The sequence below is a fragment of the Ovis canadensis genome, chromosome 13 (genome assembly GCF_042477335.2).
Source record: "Ovis canadensis isolate MfBH-ARS-UI-01 breed Bighorn chromosome 13, ARS-UI_OviCan_v2, whole genome shotgun sequence".
Taxonomy (NCBI): Eukaryota; Metazoa; Chordata; class Mammalia; order Artiodactyla; family Bovidae; genus Ovis; species Ovis canadensis.
In genome coordinates, this window is record NC_091257.1 from 69,912,835 (window position 1) to 69,931,516 (window position 18,682).

General features: G+C 58.8%; 2 protein-coding genes across 7 annotated transcripts; one reads left to right on the forward strand and one right to left on the reverse strand.

Moving 5' to 3' along the window:
• Positions 1 to 1,060: 1,060 nt before the first annotated feature.
• On the forward strand, positions 1,061 to 13,563 carry CABLES2 (Cdk5 and Abl enzyme substrate 2). 2 transcript variants are annotated; one of them, XR_011247987.1, is made up of 10 exons: positions 1,061 to 1,507; positions 5,835 to 5,906; positions 6,006 to 6,098; positions 7,222 to 7,299; positions 7,568 to 7,676; positions 8,045 to 8,210; positions 8,559 to 8,662; positions 8,779 to 8,885; positions 11,078 to 11,359; positions 11,484 to 13,563. XR_011247987.1 is itself a non-coding variant. In XM_069546767.1 (10 exons), the coding sequence occupies exons 1-10, from the start codon at positions 1,119 to 1,121 to the stop codon at positions 11,622 to 11,624; spliced, it is 1,464 nt and encodes a 487-aa protein (XP_069402868.1). In that variant the 5' UTR covers positions 1,061 to 1,118; the 3' UTR covers positions 11,625 to 13,563. The 2 variants fall into 2 exon arrangements, 1 of the variants encoding a protein (XP_069402868.1); XM_069546767.1 differs by having other exon boundaries at positions 11,155 to 11,359.
• Positions 13,564 to 13,662: 99 nt separating this feature from the next.
• Positions 13,663 to 16,167, reverse strand: RPS21 (ribosomal protein S21). 5 transcript variants are annotated; one of them, XM_069546769.1, is made up of 7 exons: positions 15,928 to 16,167; positions 14,864 to 15,344; positions 14,555 to 14,617; positions 14,412 to 14,475; positions 14,202 to 14,273; positions 13,806 to 13,861; positions 13,663 to 13,726 (listed from the first exon to the last, which is right to left on the reverse strand). In XM_069546769.1, exons 2-7 carry the CDS (start codon positions 15,016 to 15,018, stop codon positions 13,717 to 13,719), a joined length of 420 nt encoding a protein of 139 aa, XP_069402870.1. In that variant the 5' UTR covers positions 15,019 to 15,344; positions 15,928 to 16,167; the 3' UTR covers positions 13,663 to 13,716. The 5 variants fall into 5 exon arrangements, with proteins under 5 accessions (XP_069402870.1, XP_069402871.1, XP_069402869.1 ...); XM_069546770.1 differs by having other exon boundaries at positions 14,864 to 15,582; positions 15,928 to 16,102; XM_069546768.1 differs by having other exon boundaries at positions 14,840 to 15,344; positions 15,928 to 16,098.
• Positions 16,168 to 18,682: the final 2,515 nt, after the last annotated feature.

The window sequence follows — 18,682 nt, forward strand, 5'->3', positions numbered from 1 at the left end:
GGTCCTGCCCCCTCCACCTGCCAGGGCCCTCCTACTAGAACAGCAGGCCAGAGGGCCCTAATCCAACAATGTTGACCCCGGCTTCTCCTCGCTAACAGAGCAATTTGTGTGCCATGTGTGGCACATTGCGTGGGGAGCATTCACAGAGCTGTGTGGCAGATTTCACGGCTAGTGCCCAGTCTCCAGCCTCCAGGTAGACCCAGCATGGCGACGTTCCCTGGCTGAGCCGCTCAGCCCTGACAATACCCTGAGGTCACAGTCGCTGTCCCCAGCTGAAGGATGAGTAAACCTACAGGCGGAAAGCTGGACAGAGCGGGCCAGTGCCGTACAGGTGGCCATACGACCCTGCCCTGCGGGACGCAGGTGGTCTCCTGAGCATACGACCCTGGCCTGCGAGACACAGGTGGGCTCCTGAGCATGAAGCCACTGGCTCTGGAGTCTGGGCCGGGAACAGAAGGCCTGGTACCCCACAGATTCAAGGTCACTTTGCTGCTGAGGGACAGAAGTGCAGGACTCTGCCTGGGGCTGAAGCTCCAGCACACCCTGCCTGCCACCCCAGGCAGGTGCCTTCTCCCCTTGGGCCTGCGGTCTTCAGTCGCTGGAGACCAGGTGGCATCGTCATTCTTGGAGCTCCTCGAGGGGCCGCCCTGACCTCTGATGGCGGGTGCCACAGCTCCAGTCCTGCACCTCAGCCCCACCCCCCCCCCCCCCCCGGCGCAAAGACACACACCCTGAGGGAGGATGTGGAGCCTAAAGACAGGCTCCACGGAGGCTGACAACGAACGCCGCAGCCCAGCAAAAGGAATAGGGCACTGGAGTCCCGGGGCCACGACTTCTGAGCCGGGGACTCGAACCCACGGCAACGCCACCACTCGCCCCGAGTCAGGCCTCGCGGGCCCAGCCGCAGGCCGACTCGCGGCTCCCAGATTCCCCAGGGAAGCATGAGAGCCGACTCTAGGACCCAGGGGAGCGCCCCGCCCCCGGCGCCGCGCTGGCCAATGGGCTGGCGCAATGGCGATATATTTGCATGGGGGTGCGCCCCGACCAATCGGTCGCGGGCCCGGGCGCGTGCGCGAGCTGGCGGGCGGCGGCCGGCGGGCGGCGGGCTCAGTCGGAGGATGGCCGCAGCCGCGGCGGGTGGAGCGCCGGGCACGTCCCCCGGCCCCGCCGCCAGGGCAGCGCCACAGGCGCTGCGGAGGCGCGGGGACTCACGGCGCCGCCAGGCCGCGCTCTTCTTCCTCAACAACATCTCCCTGGACGGGCGGCCCCCGAGCCTGGGTCCCGGGGGAGAGAAGCCCCCGCCGCCGCCGCCACCGCCCACCGAGACCCGCGAGCCTCCGGCGCCGCCGCCGCCTCCGCCTCCGCCGCCGCCCGCGCCCCCCGCCGGCCTGCCCCTGCCCGGGCCCGGAGGCAGGACCTCAGCGCCCCAGGGCCTGCTCAGCCCTGCTCCCGCGCCCACCGGCTTGGGCCTCGGCCTCGGCCTGGGCCTCGACGGGCAGCGCCAAAGGTGAGTGCGGCCCGGGTCACCTGGAGCCTGGGGGCGGCGGAGTGGCCCGAGGCTGGGTCAGCGCGGGGGTCGGGGTCACCTGGCAGTCACCCAGGGTTCAGAGTTGGGGTAACTGGGCTCCGGGTCAGTGGAGTGGCCCTGGCTGGGTGGACGTAGGGTTGGAGTGACCTGGGGCCATCAGCACAGTGGACAGGGTGGCGAGGTGGCCGTGGGCTGGCTCAGTTCATTACATGGGGCGGAGGTGACCTACGGAAAACCAGGATCAGCCCATGACACAGGGCTGAGTGACCTATCAGCATAGGACTTGGAGATCAGGAGGTGACCCTGATCCCCTGGGAGCCCCAGATATGTTGGGGTGTCCCAGGCCCTGTCAGTGAGGGACAGAGACTTAGGGTGTCCTGGGTCTTGCCAGCCCCGGAAGAGAGTCTTGCCTGGACCCCTCCCCAGCCTAAGGTGTCAGAGTCAAGGGTCTTTTGGGATCTGTCAACCCCCTGGACATGTATGTTAGGGTTTCCTTGGGCCTTGTTGATTCCGACTTAAGGGTCATGGTCCCGTTAATCCTGCCACCCCTGAATATGAGGTCAGGGTCTTCTCGATCTTGTCAGACCCTGAACACAGGTCGGGGTTCCCTCAACCCTTGTCAGCCCTCAGAAACGGAGCTCTGTCTGCTCCAGACACACACACCCCTCCCCAGCCCATTTTATCAGTTCACTGGACACAGGGACTCATAAACGTCCACCATACATTCCCCTTCATTCTCTGAAGTGGGGCAATCCCCATGAGCCAGGGATCTTCCCTGCACTGTGACCTTTCCCCAGAGTCTCCCATACCGGGCCAGACTCCCAGCCCACAGCTGCTGGTCCTTGGAGCCCCCCATCACCGTCTCCTCTTTTATCCTCTCGGAGCTCAGTGACCCTGGGCCCATCACATCCCAGGTCGCAGGCACTTTCCCTGCCCCTCACCCATCTCAGAGCCTCCCTGACCCTGAGCCCTGCCCCTGTAGTCTGTGCCCCTTGCCCACATGCTCTGGGTGCTGGATACCCCACTTCCTTCCCCCAGAGACCCTTTCGCGGGCCCTGGAGGTATGCAGAGTCCCGAAGCTGGTGCTGCACGTGGGTGGGCCGAGACCTTGAACTCACCGCAGTCCCCTGGAGTCCAGAGGCTCTTCTTACCTGGAGGTCATGACGGCTGCACTGGCTGTCGCCGCCTCGCAGCCCTGGTCCTCAGGCAGTTCCAGGTGATGGGTTCTTCTGAGGGACTTCGGTTGGGAGGTGGAGGCCAGGGTATGGTGCTTGTGGCTAGATTTCTTGACTCTACATTCGGAGTCCTTCTGAGTGGCCCTGAGGCCACTGTCACACTATGTAGGTAGACTTCAGCAAGAGCTGCATCTGCACAGGCTAAGAAGCCTGATCCTGTCTGCAGACGAGCCTGGCCAGGGCTCTGAAGGGAGTCGGGGGCTAGTTGGAACAGAGTGGTCTGTTTGTCCCAAAAGTGGCAGTAAGTGTACCATGTCCCTAGGGAAATAGGGCTGCTTACCCGATGGGACTGAGAGGAAGTCAGTCCACTCTAAAACAGCCCCAAAGCCTGCTTGTCCTCAGTTGGCAGACTCCCACAAAGGGGTCCTGTCTCCTGGCGGCCTCAACCCAAGGACAGTTTCCTGGTCACATCAGGTCTCCTTCAAGCCACTCTAGGACACAGTGGCACGGCTGTCCGCTGTGTGAGGCCCTCACTCCCACTTGGCCTTCACATCCCCGGTCAGATGTCCTTCCTGCCCTTCAGGCTGCACCTGCCCACGCAGACTCTGCCCCACCTCGGTCTCTGCTACTGAGCCCAAGGCCCCGCCCTTGGGTCTGACGGATGGAGGGTTCCTGGGGTGGGCACTGTCCATTTCTCTGTGCTCCGGGAGTCCAGAGGCAGGGCCGTGGATAGTCACTGCTGAGTGTGGGAGGGTGGCTGGTCTAGCGAAGTAGGCTGCCAGCTACTGGCTGTGGGCTTCAAGGGACACTTGTTCTGGGCATGGAGAGAGTGCTGAGGGTCTTTTCCCAAAGTCTGTGTCATGAGAGGAGTGGTCTGAGCCAGGCTCTGGGAACAGACCTGGTTGGAATTCTGACTCCACTCCTTATGAGCTCTGTGACTTGGAGCAGGTGAAACCGCCTCTCTGAGCCTCAGTTTGCTTCCCTGTGAAATGGGTTTGTGTTAAGTACTACCTGCCAGAGGGGCTGTTGCAAAATCAGATGGATGGTCAGGCTCAGCAGGGGTGGCTTGGCCAGACCAGGGCTGGGGAGTGGAGACTCCTGTTACATATGGGCTCCCCAGGGCATGCTCACAGCTCGGCTCACGGTGGAGAGTATGTGTGCCACACTCAGGCAGTCTGCCGTGGCTTGTTCACTGAGCCAGCGAGTGAATCCTCAGAACCCTTACTTTCTTTCCTTGAACCTCAGATTCCCTAGAATTTTCTTTTCGTATCAACACCGTGGTCCCTTAACACTTGGCAGGTTCCAGGCTTCCCCAGCTGGTCAGAAGTGGGCGTTCAGGTGCTCCACCTGCCCCACCAGGCCTGTGCCCTCCTCCGCCGCTGCTGCGTCCCACTCCCCTCCCCTGTGGAAAGCCTGACAGCTTCATGCAGCAGCAGGGTTCCCTCTGGCAATCTTGGAAAGCCTCGTCCCAGCAGGGCTCTCGGCCTCCCTCAGGCTGCAGGCCTCTCCTCTGGAGTGGGGTGGGGAGGGAGGCAGGAAAGCAGCAGCCCCTCACTTGGCCAGCCTGGTCTGTGCTTAGAATTCGCGGTGCCTTGTCAGCACTGTCCCTGTCTCTGCACCCAGACACCGGCCAGGTTCAGGGAAGAAGCCCTGAGAACATGGAGTGGCCTTGATTCCAGCACCCCTGCCGTGGTCAGGAGGGCAGCAGGTGGCAGAGTCTGGCAGCAGAGGCTGGTGCGCAGCTCGTGGGATGCAGCTCCCAGGCCCGCCCCCACCGGCTCTGTGCCTCAGTTTGGCTCCTGTATACTGAGGGCTGTGAGGACTGACTTGATGTGTAAGATGCTTAAAATAAGCAAAGATAAAAGGAGACAACAATGAAGACAGCAGTGCACAAAACCAGCTGGGACAGGGGCTCAGGTGCTCAGCTTGCTGAGGGGAAAGGCCTCTCCCGTAGGGACCCGAGACCAGCAGGAAGAGCCAGGTCAAAGGTCAAGCAGCCTATAGGCTTTGGGGTGTGGGCGCTGATTGTGCCCCCAAGGGCCCATGGCATCTGCCAGGCACCTCCATGGAGACCGCCGCTGGCCCAGGCCCTGTCAGTGAGGTCCCAGGTGTGCAGGAGCCATTGGGCCCCACCTGGGAAATTACCTGAGGAAGAGAGCCTGAGAAAGCCATGCAGGACTGCTCCTGGGGCCTCTGAGCCCGCCTGTGGGGTGCGATGCACACACCTCCCCAGGGATGGTCTGGTCTCCACTGGGCCAGCTTTGCTGCCCGGCTTGAGTCCTTTCTGCATGCCCACCTCCAGCAGGGCACCGTCTCAGGGCAGGGCAGGTCCTGCCTGATTGCCGACTGTGGTTTGGTGCTTACCCGGCCCCTACCTGGGACATTCCCGGTTGCTGGGCAACAGGCAGGAATGGACAGTTCCTGAGACGTGGTCCCAGGATCACAGGTGATGCCAGGGCTGCGTGGAAGGATGAGGGCCACTTGTGAGCTGAGCATCCAGTTGAAGGGGATATAGCCACTGGAGGACCTGGAGAAGGAGGGTCCAGATGGAGGGAACAACCCCGGCGAGGGCCCTGAGGCAGGGGAAGGGCTGGCACAAGGAGTGGAGGGCAGTGAGGGTGGCCTGGCTGAGAGTGAGAGGCTCCTGGGTGTCCCTGGCCGGGGACTGAGCAGGCTGTGTCAGTGCTCGTGGTTGCTCCACACACTGAGATGGGCAGAGCGGGTTGGCGGGACATACGCTCGTCTGCCCTTCAGCCCTGCAGAGCCACTGCCAGGCCCCCATGTCCCCTTTCCAGGCTTCCACTAGGTCCCTTCCAGAGGTACTTCTGCCTGCAGCCTGCTGTGGGCACGCATGACCTGTCTCACCCCATTCCTAGGCCCGAGGGAGCTCTTGGGACCCCTAGGCTGAGCTTCGAGAGGCGGCGGGCAGACTAGCCTTTCGTCTCAGCACTCCCCCCTACCTCAGGCTCTTCTGGCCTCGGGTGGCCCTGCCCAGCACTCAGATCTGCCTGCAGACCTGCTTCTGGCCCATGGCCTGGGCCCCCTTCCTGAGAGCAGAACCCAGTACCGAGGCAGCCTGCCGTCTGCCCCCTGAGTCCCCACCCCCTGAGGCCCTTCTATCCTCCTCACAGAAGGCGCGTGGCATCTCAACGCTGCTCCCTTGAGTTTCTGGAAGACACAGTGGGATGTCCCTCGGGTCAAAGGTAAGGACCCCGCCTGAATCCCCTGCCTGTGTCCCCCGCCTCTCTCCTGGGGCCAGGATGGGTCTGGGAGGGGCAGAGTGACCTGCTTTTCACCTGCAGAACCAAACATATATCTGGATCCCCGAGACACAAAGGCCTGAAGAAGACACACTTCATTAAGAACATGCGGCAGTACGACACCAGGAACAGCAGGTACAGGCGCGGCCCACCGCGTCCTCCATCCGGCCCGGCGGGGCCTCGTCCCGCCTGTGTCAGCAGCCCTGTCTTCCTTCAGCTCAGGAGACTCGTCCCCACAGCCCGTCCCTTGTCCCCTTGGAAGTGGACCCTCCTTGGCTCCCACCCACCCTGCGCGCCAGAGTCCACAGCACGTCCTGGGCGAGGGGCTGCCCGGTAGATTCTGGTCTTGAGTAGAAATGCTGAACATTGAGAACACAGTGGGGACAGGCAGAGTGGTGGGGTGGCCAGGGGAGAAGGAAACAGAGGGCACCTGGCTTCCCTGAGCCGGGCGCACAGCCCTCAGAGGCCTTGTGTGGGAGACACCGGGTCCCTGGTGCCCATGTCCCTCACGCCCCACCCTCCTGGCCCTGAGGCCATCGTCCTGACCCTGAGTAACCCTTCCTGCTGGAGGCCGTGCCCAGGTACCCACCAGGTAGCCCTGCCTGGGGAGTGCTGAGTCTTCCCCATGGTGGCCGTAGCTCAGACAGTCCAGGACCCCCAACGTTTTCCCCATGATGGGCTCCTCCTGGTGCTTAGGAGCAGGCCCCAGGCAGACTGAGTGCTAGCCTGGCCAGGAAAGGGTTCCCCTACCATCGTCCTCCCTGTTGGACTGGGGCTGGGCCAGGCAGAGCTGTGCCCAGAGGGAGGAAAGGCCAGCCCTCCTGCCATATGCCCCACATAGGGCCCCTCTCGGGCCGCTTTGGCTTGGGATGTGGAAGTTGGGGCTTCATGATGCTCTTAGGCTCCTGGGATGCCTGGGGACTGGCTCCTTCACCTAACCAGTCCTGGGGACATGCCTCTGCTGTCCCGCACAGCCTGTTCTCTCCTGGATGACCTAGCCTCCGGCTTCCACCCTGCCTGCACAGTGTTGTACATCACGTGGGAGGGCTGCGCTCACTGAGGGGATGAGACACAATGCCCTTCTTAAACTCCTAGAAAGATTGGCGAAAGCTGGGCAGCCAGATGGACCAACCCTGGCCACTGGGCCCCCTTAGCTGGGCGTCCCCTGACCCTTGGGACGAGCCCAGCCTTAATCCAGGCAGGAAGGGGGTCTCCTGGGAAATGCCAGCCACCCTGTTCTGACCCATCCCTCCTGCAGGATCGTGCTGATCTGCGCTAGACGGTCCTTGTGCGCGGCCTTCTCAGTCCTACCCTATGGAGAAGGCCTGCGAGTCAGGTGAGTGGCTGATCTCCACACAGGGGGGGCTCCACACCCTCACAGCTTTATCCAGGGGCCAGCAGACCAGCTCCTGCTCAAGTTTCTCAGGGGCTCCAAACGCCCTGTGGGTCCTGGTTCTCTGGGAGGTGCTGCTAGACATGGCTACCTGGGACATTCCTGCTCAAGGGTACAGAGGTGGGAGTGCTGCCAGCCTCAGGCTCAGCTCCCAGCCTCCGCGAGGTCAGCAGTGGGGAGTGGCAGCTGTGAACCGTCCTATGCGTTGCAGTGACCTGAGATTGGACAGCCAGAAGCAGAGGCACCCATCTGGCGGCGTTTCTGTGTCTTCCGAGATGGTCTTCCAGTTGGAAGGTGTTGAACTGGGGGCAGATGGAAAGGTGGGAGCTGGCACCATGCTCAGCGGGGGCACAGGGCTTATGCATGTCTTCTGGGAAAGTAGACTCAAAGATGTGTTCGACTGAAATCCTCTGAAGTGTGAGGTCCCCGTGGGAGGAGGCCAAGAAGCCTGTGCAGACCGGTCTGGTGGCTGGGTGACAAGATCGGCTCTAGTGGTGAGGGGCTCAGGACTCCGGGACCAGAAGTTCCAGCTGCAGATCCCAGTGAAGGATGGGGCATTCTGGAACCTTGGAGGGAGTGAGCAGCATCAGTCCTGGGTAGTGGGAGCTGTGGCGGCCGGGAGGGAGCTCACTGGACCTCTGGTCTTGGACGGGGCAGCAGGGCTGAGCCAGACGCGCTGCCTCTCCAGGTTGTGTCTTACGCCAAGTTCCTGTACCCCACCAACGCCCTGGTCACGCTCAAGCCAGACAGCCACGGCCCAGCGCCTCAGCCCCGGCCCAGCGTGCCCCGCACTCTGCTGGGGTCCCGCTGCAAACCTGTCCCACCCAGGGCAGCACCAGCCAGCTCGGAGCTAGGTAGCCAAGGGCCCTGACTAGGGGCAGGACAGGTGGTCCCAGTGTCATATCCCAGCCCATGGTCCTTGGGGAGGAGGCTTGGGGAGCAGGTTGGCCATGACCTCTCAGGGTGGGACCCGCACCAACGGCTCCAGGGGTCCTTTGTCATCAGGACACCCTTCCTGCCACCCAGCCCCAGGAGAGAGGACCATGCCTTGAGCCCCTGAACCCCACTCTCCTTGTCCTACAATGACACCCTCTACCCAGCTGCCCCCTGGTGCTGACAGGTCCTGCCCCAGGCTGGGGTCGGCATAACCGCTGACCCAAGCTCTGGGCTCGTGGTGGGTCAGGGCTGCCCTCTGCCCACAGGGGCCGACGCGGGGGATGCCCTGGAGTACAACCCCAATCTGCTAGATGACCCTCAGTGGCCCTGCGGCAAGCACAAGCGTGTGCTCATCTTCGCGTCCTACATGGTAGGGGGGTCACCCCCGGGGGTGGCTGAGGGTTCGGCACTGAAGGGGTGTGCACCCGCCTCCCTTGGCCGGGCAGGTGCCCCCAAGCTGCATGGGGATGGTCTTCTCTGCTGCAGACCACAGTGATTGAGTACGTGAAGCCCTCCGACCTCAAGAAGGACATGAACGAGACCTTCCGGGAGAAGTTCCCCCACATCAGGCTGACGCTGAGCAAGATCAGGAGGTGAGGAGGCCTCAGTTGTCCCCAAGCCTGTGGCATCCCCGTGCCCACAGCCCAGCCGGCTCGGCCCTTTTCTCATCCCCCATGGAGTCCTGAGCTTGAGAAACCCACGGCCCCTCTCCTAAGCCCACCCTCCTTCTGTCCAGCCCAACCAACCCCGGCAGCTCCCTGCCACCTCCTTGGTCAGGCACCCTCAGTTCAGTTCAGTCGCTCAGTCGCGTCCAGCTCTTTGCGACCCCATGAATCACAGCACGCCAGGCCTCCCTGTCCATCACCAACTCTCGGAGTTTACGCAAACTCATGTCCATCGAGTCGGTGATGCCATCCAGCCATCTCATCCTCTGTCGTCCCCTTCTCCTCCTGCCCCCAATCCCTCCCAGCATCAGAGTCTTTTCCAGTGAGTCAACTCTTCGCATGAGGTGGCCAAAGTATTGGAGTTTCAGCATCAGTCCTTCCAGTGAACACCCAGGACTTATCTCCTTTAGGATGGACTGGTTGGATCTCCTTGCAGTCCAAGGGGTTCTCAAAGGGTCATCTCCAACACTACAGTTCAAAAGCATCAAATCTTTGGCGCTCAGCTTTCTTCACAGTCCAACTCTCACATCCATACATGACCTCTGGAAAAACCATAGCCTTGACTAGACAGACCTTTGCTGGCAAAGTAATGTCTCTGCTTTTCAATATGCTGTCTAGGTTGGTCATAACTTTTCTTCCAAGGAGTAAGCATCTTTTAAATTCATGGTTGCAGTCACCATCTCTAGTGATTTTGGAGCCCCCTAAAATAAAGTCTGACACTGTTTCCACTGTTTCCCCATCTATTTCCCATGAAGTGATGGGACCAGATGCCATGATCTTAGTTTTCTGAATGTTGAGCTTTAAGCCAACTTTTTCACTCTCCTCTTTCACTTTCATCAAGAGGCTTTTTATTTCCTCTTCAATTTCTGCCATGAGGGTGGTGTCATTTGCATATCTGAGATTATTGATATTTCTCCTGTCATTCTTGATTTCAGCTTGTGCTTCTTCCAGCCCAGCGTTTCTCATGATGTACTCTGCATATAAGTTAAATAAGCAGGGTGACATTATGCAGCCTTGATGTACTCCTTTTCCTATTTGGAACCAGTCTGTTGTTCCATGTCCAGTTCTAACTGTTGTTTCCTGACCTGCATATAGGTTTCTCAAGAGGCAGTTCAGGTGGTCTGGTATTCCCATCTCTTGAAGAATTTTCCACAGTTTATTGTGATCCACACAGTCAGAGATTTTGGCATAGTCAATAAAGCAAAAATCGATGTTTTTCTGGAACTCCTGCTTTTTCGATGATCCAGCGGATGCTGGCAATTTGATCTCTGGTTCCTCTGCCTTTTCTAAAACCAGCTTGAACATCTGGAAGTTCACAGTTCACATATTGCTGAAGCCTGGCTTGGAGAATTTTGAGCATTATTTTACTAGCGTGTGAGATGAGTGCAGTTGTGCAGTAGTTTGAGCATTCTTTGGCATTGTCTTTCTTTGGGATTGGAATGAAAACTGACCTTTTCCAGTCCTGTGGCCACTGCTGAGTCTTCCAAATTTGCTGGCATATTGAGTGCAGCACTTTCACAGCATCATCTTTCAGGATTTGAAACAGCTCAACTGGAATTCCATCACCTCCACTAGCTTTGTTCATAGTGATGCTTTCTAAGGCCCACTTGACTTCACATTCCAGGATTTCTGGCTCTAGGTGAGTGATCACACCATCGTGATTATCTGGGTCGTGAAGATCTTTTTTGTACAGTTCTTCTGTGTATTCTTGCCACCTCTTCTTAATATCTTCTGCTTCTGTTAGGTCCATACCATTTCTGTCCTTTTTCGAGCCCTGGCTGCTGCTTATTCCTGCCCGCACCTGTGGGGGCCCCCACACCAGCGCCCACAGCCCCTGAGCCGGCCGCTGACCGTCCCCACCTGATCGGTAGGAGGTCAAGGCCCCACACGAGCTGCCCACACCCCCTAGATGCCTTGGCCCTGCCCTTACCTCCCCACACCAGTCCCCTCGCTGCCACAGGAGCCCAGGGACCCAGTCCTCTGTGGTGTCCGTTTGTGGACAGTGTGGGTGCTGTAGGCTGAGCAATGACCAAAACCAGCCTGCCGCTGCCCCCCACCTCCCCAGCGATGGGTCCTCGTGCTGGACAGCGCCCTTTGGGAGGAAACGGCGTTTTTCCCAGGGCTCAAAGACACGCCCACCAAGCGGGGAGTGGCCACTTCCCAGCCCCGCAGCCCGTGGCTCCCTGTGAACCCGCAGTTTGAAACGAGAAATGCGGAACCTGTCCGAGGAATGTGGCTTGGAGCCTGTGACCGTGTCCATGGCCTATGTGTACTTCGAGAAGCTGGTGTTGCAGGGTAAGCTCAACAAGCAGAACCGCAAGCTATGCGCCGGCGCCTGCGTGCTGCTGGCCGCCAAGATAAGCAGCGACCTGCGCAAGAGCGACGTGAAGCAGCTCATCGACGTGAGTACGGGCCCGCCCCCGCCCCTAACCCGCCGGGTTTCAGAGGAGGGCTCCGTCCCCGCCCCCGCCCCGCCCGGACCCTGAGGAGGGGCCCGGCTCAACCCCTCTTTCTTCTTGGACGCAGAAGTTAGAAGAAAGGTTTCGGTTCAACCGACGGGATCTCATCGGCTTTGAGTTCACAGTGCTCGTGGCCTTGGAGCTCGCTCTCTACCTTCCTGAGAACCAGGTGTTACCTCATTACAGACGCCTCACGCAGCAGTTCTAGCCGGCCAGCCTCCACACCCTGGCTTCCATGCCTGAGCACACCACACCGCCACGGTACTTTAGAGAGCCCTTCTGCGTTCCACTGAACAGACCTGGGGCTCTGTCAGTGCTGCTTCTTTTCCTGTGCCCACGACTGCTCTGGCACCAGGACTTCGGTCTACAGCGTCCAGTGGTGAATCCGCCGTGCTTCTCCTCTTTGCGTCCCCAGTCTTCTGCTGCTGTCAGAGCCACCACGCTGGTGTCTCGTGGAGGCCTGGGTTTCCAGACCCTACTGCAGACGCTGGACTGCTGGACTTAACCCATTGGAGCATTAATCTCGGCTATTTGGGGTTTTTGGAGGTGGAGACCGCACTGTGGAACCCCCGCAACCCCCCTCAGCCCAGCTCCCCTCCCAGCCCAGCCCCTAGGGGTGTCTGCCCACCTCCCCATATCCACAAGCAGAGCTGTGCGTCAGCCTAAGCCAACGAGGGCAGACTCCTGGTTAGTCGTGATCTCATTTTTTACTCTCAGACCTCTGTTCTTCCAAGGATCGCGTCACTGTGAAGTCCTGAGGGCCCGGGTGGCACATACCCCAGCTGGCCTCACCATGGAACCAGCCTGCACCATGCAGGGATCTGTCTCACTGGAAAATCCCACTTGCCCATGACACCCAGCACCTTCCGAATGACTGGATTACTGGTTCTTGATCTTCCTAAGCAATATTGTGGGGGGAAATGTATTTATTATCATTTAGGATTTGGTTCTGTGGGTCTTTTTCTAGGAACAAAAACTGGTTAAACAAGGTCTGCTGAGGATGTGACCTGAACCACACTTGATCCTCCAGCGGGGAGGCAGACAGACCACTTGAACTGTCCTGCTCAAAAGGGTAAAGGCTCTGCCTTCTTCCTCCCAGGCAGGAAGTGAAAGCCACCTTGGCCAGAGCATTAGTCACACCAGACCCCAAGGGCAGGCCTGTGTCCAGCTCCTCCGCCTCACCAGGCTACATGTTACCCAGTTTTCCCACTTGCTGCCCCACCATAAACACTGAAGACCTAGGACTGGAGCTTCTCCCTCACCAGGCAGCTGCTCTCAGAAAGGACCATGCCGGCTGGGCCGTCAAGCTGCTTCCCACTGTTGTCCCAAGAACCGCACTGGAGGGGCGCTGGGGCAGCCCCACACTGCACCCTGCCCATGTGGACTGGTCTTTGTGCAGAAGAGATGCCAGCCTTTATCAGCACATTCCACCACCAGTAGTTGAGCGAGATCCCAGCCCAGGGGGGCACAGGGACCCCCACGGGGGCACAGGACAGCTGCCCTACCCCACTCGCTGCTCTTTCTTGGTCACTCGCTTAGGTTCAGGGGGACTGCAGGATGGAGTTCGAAGCTCAACTCTGTACCCAACCTTATTTATCGAGTGCCTCTTTTGGTTCTCCTCCCAGAACACCCCCAAACTCTGATGTGCACCAAGGGGGCATGAAGGATGAAGCTGCTAGGTCCCAGGCAATCCTGGAAGGTGTCAAGTATCTCAAGGACACTCCTGTTACAGGCACCTAAAGGGACCAACTTCCAAAGTGTATCTGCTGGTTTACAGTTAGCTTTGAGGAACACATCTTGAGAATTTCCGTACAGATGTTAGAATGGCAGTACAGTGTTTATATAGTGAGAACTAGTCATTCACCAGGCCCTGTAACCTTCCCTTTAGTGTGTTGTGTCCTTGTTAATGTCAAGAGCTGCCACCGTGTGGTACTCAAGTGAAGCCAGTATTTAAGGCATTAAACTTCAGGCTGAACTGTCACCCCAGACACCTGTGTCCAAGGGCTTGGGGCTACTCCCTCAGCGCCTGGAAGGCACCATAGACTTAAAACGTGCGCTAAGTGGCTGTCTGACCTCACTGTCAAGTGTCAAGGATCTGTTTGCAAAAAGTAATGTATTTGTGCTTTAAGTAAAATTTGGTTTTGCAACATGTGTCACAGGCTGTCTTTCAGCGATCACCCCCAACACTCCAGAGCCCAGAAGAGCCTGCCACGCCCCCCCAAAAAAAAAACACAGAATGAAGCAGATAAATTTTCACTATTTATTTATAACAAATATTCCATATCCAGGATCCTCTTCAGTCAGAAGTTCCTGGAACAAAAAAGGACAACATTAAAACCTGGTTTCTGAAGCATCCTGGGCCCCAGTGCCCAAACTCCAGTCCTCTTACTTTGAGACGATGCCATCAGCCTTGGCCAGCCGGAGAATGGAGTCATCTGACTCGCCCTAGGGGAAAAAGCAGGTTGGGACCAGCTGCCCACCGGTTGGACCAAGTGGAGACTAGCTAGCAACAGGCAGACCGCCGACTTTGCAGTGGGGGACAGGGTCTCAAGGAGGTCCCTGTGACAACTGGAAAGCTCCGAGGTTTTCCAAGGTGGGCTGGCCCTTTTTTTGGATCCTGAGCGTCCTATTTCCAACCCCAGGAAGAGGCTGGCAACCAGCACAATCTGATCCAACAGGCTCCAGTCCATTTCGCCAACAAACCCGCTCAGGCTTGGGGAAGCGAAGGGGACGCTATTCCAGTTCAAAAGCCCACAAGGTAAGCGAGGGGCCCCGAGACACACACCATCCTGCGAATGGCCCCGCAGATAGCGTAGGTTTTAAACTGGCCGTTGAACCTGCCTGTCACCTTGTCAACCTAAAAATTGAAAAAAGGAGTCATAAAGAGGTGCCCAAGCATCTTCGGGTCGAAACTTGAGGTTTGGAAATCAACGTGCAAGTCCGCCCGACCTCGCCCCCTCACACAGCGGGTAGGCCCTGCGGCCGCCCAGCTCACCTCGGCCACGTTCATCTGGATGGAAGCATGGTCCTTGGCGCCGATGATACGGTTGCTGGCGGAGCTGCGGGAGGCAGCGCAGTGAGCTGGGAGATGTAGGTTGGGGGTGGGGGGGTTTAGGGGCAGGAGAGGGGGAAGCTCACCATTTCCGCGGCACATACAGGTCCACGAACTCACCGGCGTCGTTCTGCATGTTGAGCGAGCGTCTGCGGGACCCCAAGGCGGCTTCCTGAGAACGGACCGTGTCCGCGCGCCCCTCCCAGTCCAGCCCCGACCACCGCGCGCCTGGCTAAGTTCCCGTTCCGATGCCGGGCCCAGCGCCGACCCCCCACCCACCGACCGCGGACCCTAAAGCCGTTCTCCTGCACTGATCCCAGACCCCGTGCCATCCTCCCTCCCGACCTCGGGCCCCGCGCCGTCCTACTTGCCCGGACGCCAGCCGCGCAACCCACCTGACGGTACCACGATGAGCGCGAGCGCAGAAAGGAAGGGCCGCTTCCCCCGGCAGCGCTATTGGCGGGCGAGGCGGGACCTCGGCGAGTACTTCCGGGTCCCGCGCTCCGCCGCGAGTTTGCGCGCGGGGGAGGGTCCCGTCGCTGTGACGCATTTCCGCTTCCGGTGGCCTGAAACTTCCGGATATCCCATGGATATGGGCGGGTGGCTGGTGCGAACTTGTGAGACCGCAGATGGGCGCGTCTTCGCAACGGTGGTTTTCGCCCAGGTGGACGCTTCCCGCCGCCGGGATCGGCTAGTGCCAAGGGCCGCCCAGGCTGGACCCGACCCAGGTGGGAGGGCGGGAGCGCTGGCACGAGCCGGGTTGTCAGCACGTGGGAGCTACAGACCGCTCCGGGGGTCTTAGACCAGAGCCAAACACCGCGAAGATGGACACAACGGGCGCCGCTGGTTATAAGAGCAAGAGCGAGCCCTGCGGTCCTGAGGGAGGAGTGGCAGGGCTGCGGTGACGGGCTCCTCCCAAAAGTGGAACTTAACTGCCCCAGAAACCGGGGTCTGAGCTAGAAAGGAGCTCGGCCACGCCTCGTGGCTGAGCCAGGTCAAACCCGCACGGCGGGTGCTCAGCACTATCGGCCCTGCTCAAGAGCCTTCCGCCACATGAGTCCCGCTCCATCCTCCCCAGAGCAGTCTATGCCAGGCCCGCCCCTGGTGCGAGGGTCTGTTAATGAAGAAAAAAGAAAAACTCCAGGCTGCAGAGATAATTCCAGAGCCCTCCGTCCCGCAATCCTGTGATTGTGCCCCGCCGTCTCAGTTGAAACACCCCCTTGGGACTTCATCTTTCAGATGAGAGAGAGGGCCCCTCGGGGGTCGACTCCCAGAGCTTATACACCCCGCCGCCCCTGCTGCCCAGGGCCGAGCCCAGCAGTGGAGCCTCCGAAATCCCGATACCTCTTACTCGGCAAACCCTCCCGGTCCTCCAAGATAGGGTCCCACCTCACTTCCCCAACTCAAGTCTCTGTGAGGTCGCACAGGTGAGGGCTCTTCCAAGGCTGTGTCTGCTCACCTTGTGGCGACTGCGAATGATCCTGGTCGGCCTGTCCTCACGGCGCCCCATTTGAGTCACAGCCAACTTCTGTACAGGTCCGGGAGAATTTAATGTCTGGGCCTGGTCACAGCTGAGGCTACTCATACCTGAAAACCAGTGTTCGAGTGGGCAGTGTGTTTGCTGTTGCTTCCACTGGGCTCTGGCAGCTGGGCCTCAGGTCACTGAGGCCAGTGCCCTGTAGGAAGGTCATCATTCCCTGTTGGTGCCAGCTGGAGAGATGTGTGCCCTTTCCAAGACCCCCAGCACGTGCAGGGACACGTGCAGCACGTGTTTATGTTTGTGGTTGTATTATGGACCAGGGTTCTTGTCCTCCCTGCATGCATGTGTACTAAATTGCTTCAGACTCTGCGACCACATGGACTGTAGCCCTCCAGGCTCCTCTATCCATGGAATTCTCCAGGCAAGAATACTGGAGTGGGCTGCCATGCCCTCCAGGGAATCTTCCCAACTCAGGGGTCAAACCTGGATCTCCTGCACTGGCAGGTGGATTCTTTACCACTAGTACCACCTGGGAAGCCTTTCTTGTCCTCCCTATTCAATAGAAATTGATATGAGATGAGATAAGAAATTCAGGCAAGGCTTTATCCGGGTTCCTGCTGCAGTAGGAAGGAGTGAAAACAAGTAATAGGTTCCCTTGTTCGCTCCATTGTATGGTGTGAAGGTAGGAGTGGGTCCAGGGATTGGGCTGGAGGGGAGCTTAGGTGGTTTGCCCATCTCTTTGGTAGTGTTAAGTGCAAGGGGCAAGCGCTGGTACCGTGCTTTTGCTCCCAGCTCTTTAGAAGGGGCGGTTGGATTTTTAATCTGTGCCTTGTCCATAGTTTGCTTCACTTGCACGTGTAACAAAATCCACTCACACCCATTAGAATGACTACAGTGACTTTGAAAGTGGTGTCTTGAAGAGATCTGTACAGCCACATTCACAGCAGCATTATTCACAGTAGTCTATGATGGAAGCAACCCACGTGTTTGGGTGGGTGAAGGGATAAGCGGGATATCGTCTATGCACACAGTGGAATGTTGTTCATCTTTAAAAAGGAGGGGAATTGTGACAAGCATATGGATGAAACTTGAGAAATTGTGCTAAGTAAAACAAGCCAGTCACAAACAAGTACAGTGTAATTCCAGATACACAAGGTGCCTAGAGGAGTCGAATAACAGCGGCTGTGGCTGGGGTGGGGGTTAGTGTCTAATGGGCGTAGAGCTCCTCTACAAGGTGAGGAAGTTGTAGAGATGGATGGTGGTGATATCTGCACAACATTATGAATGTATTTAATACCACTGAACTGCACACTTAATGGTCAAGGTGTTAAGTTTTGTTTATATGTATATTATCACACACACACACACAAACATTTTAAATACTATAGGACACGCATGGACACACAGAAGACAACACATTCTCTCCCCAGTGGGGCCAGAGTTCCTCAGGCCAAGTTCTTCAAAAGGAAGCTCTGTGACCCCACCCCCTGGCAGTGAAATCTGTATGAATGAGCCCCTCTTTAAGAAACTACTTTGTCTGTTTAAATAAATTTAAAAAATAAGAAACCCTGCTGTCCCAGGTCCCACAGACAGAGGAGCAAGCAGTCCCTGAAGGGAGCCAGCTGGGCCTTCCATCAGCAGTTCCCCTCTCATCAAGTTGGGCGTGGGGTGGGGGGCAGCTGCTCAGGCTGCAGGCTGTGGGGGTTCAGAACTGAGGAGAGGTGTCCCTGCCTGTACTCTGCCCAGCAGCCACTATGGGGCCCCCAAGAGCTGTGCCTGGCCCTGCAGGCACCCGTGGGCGGGGCTCAAGGACAGAGGCTCATCAGTCGCTTTCCTGCTGGTTGTAGGGGGCTGCCCACCTCCCTCAGGCCTCTGGCCCCCAGCCAAGGGGTGACTTGTTTACTGAGCTTTTTATGGGGTCTCCAGGTTGGGAAAGGGCCAGAGGCTGGGCGGGATGAAGGGGTTGGGGGCGGGAGGACCTAGCACTTGAAGATATTGTCCTGGGGCAGCCCCCAGGGGGCTCAGAGCAGCGGCTGTTGAGCAGGGTGGTCCCCATCAGGATGCTTGAGCACCTCCAGGCCTGCAGAACTTACACCTCTTCCTGCCCCCTGCACCCCCAAGATCACCCCACCTTGCCTCTTAGCTGTGTGGCCAGTCTCTTAGCTGTCTCTCCTCCCGGCTGTAAAGTGGGGACAGTGGTAAGAGCACCACCCCGGAGGGTTAACACATCTGGGGAGCTCAGAGTGGATGTGGCAGTCAGGGTCCTCAGCACCCCACTGTCACCACCAGCATCACTGTTACCCTCATCACCACTGCCACCATCATTTGGGTGGTTATGCTGTGACCCCAGGTCTACACAGCTGTAGAGCGGACTCCTGGGTTGACTTGAAGCCGCACTTGATGCCCACCTGCATATCACACAGGACCCCATTCAGGCTGCCCAGGAGGGTGCCGGTGGCCAGAGGTGTTGGCCGGCGTCTGCGTCCAGCATCCACTGCCCATTCACCTGCACTCTGCTGGGGCCTAGCCCATGGCAGGTAAGCAGGGCTCAGATGCATGGGACACAGCCTTCCTGGGCAGGGGGCTGAGGGGCACCTCCTGGCTCCTCCCAGAGCAGCTGTGTCTGGGCTGGGTGGGGCCTGGGCAGCCTGACACACATTGTGTGTGGAGGGGAACCAGCCCTGAAACCAGGAAACCCTCCTTCCGGGCCTGGGCGGGGGCCCAGGGTGAGCCA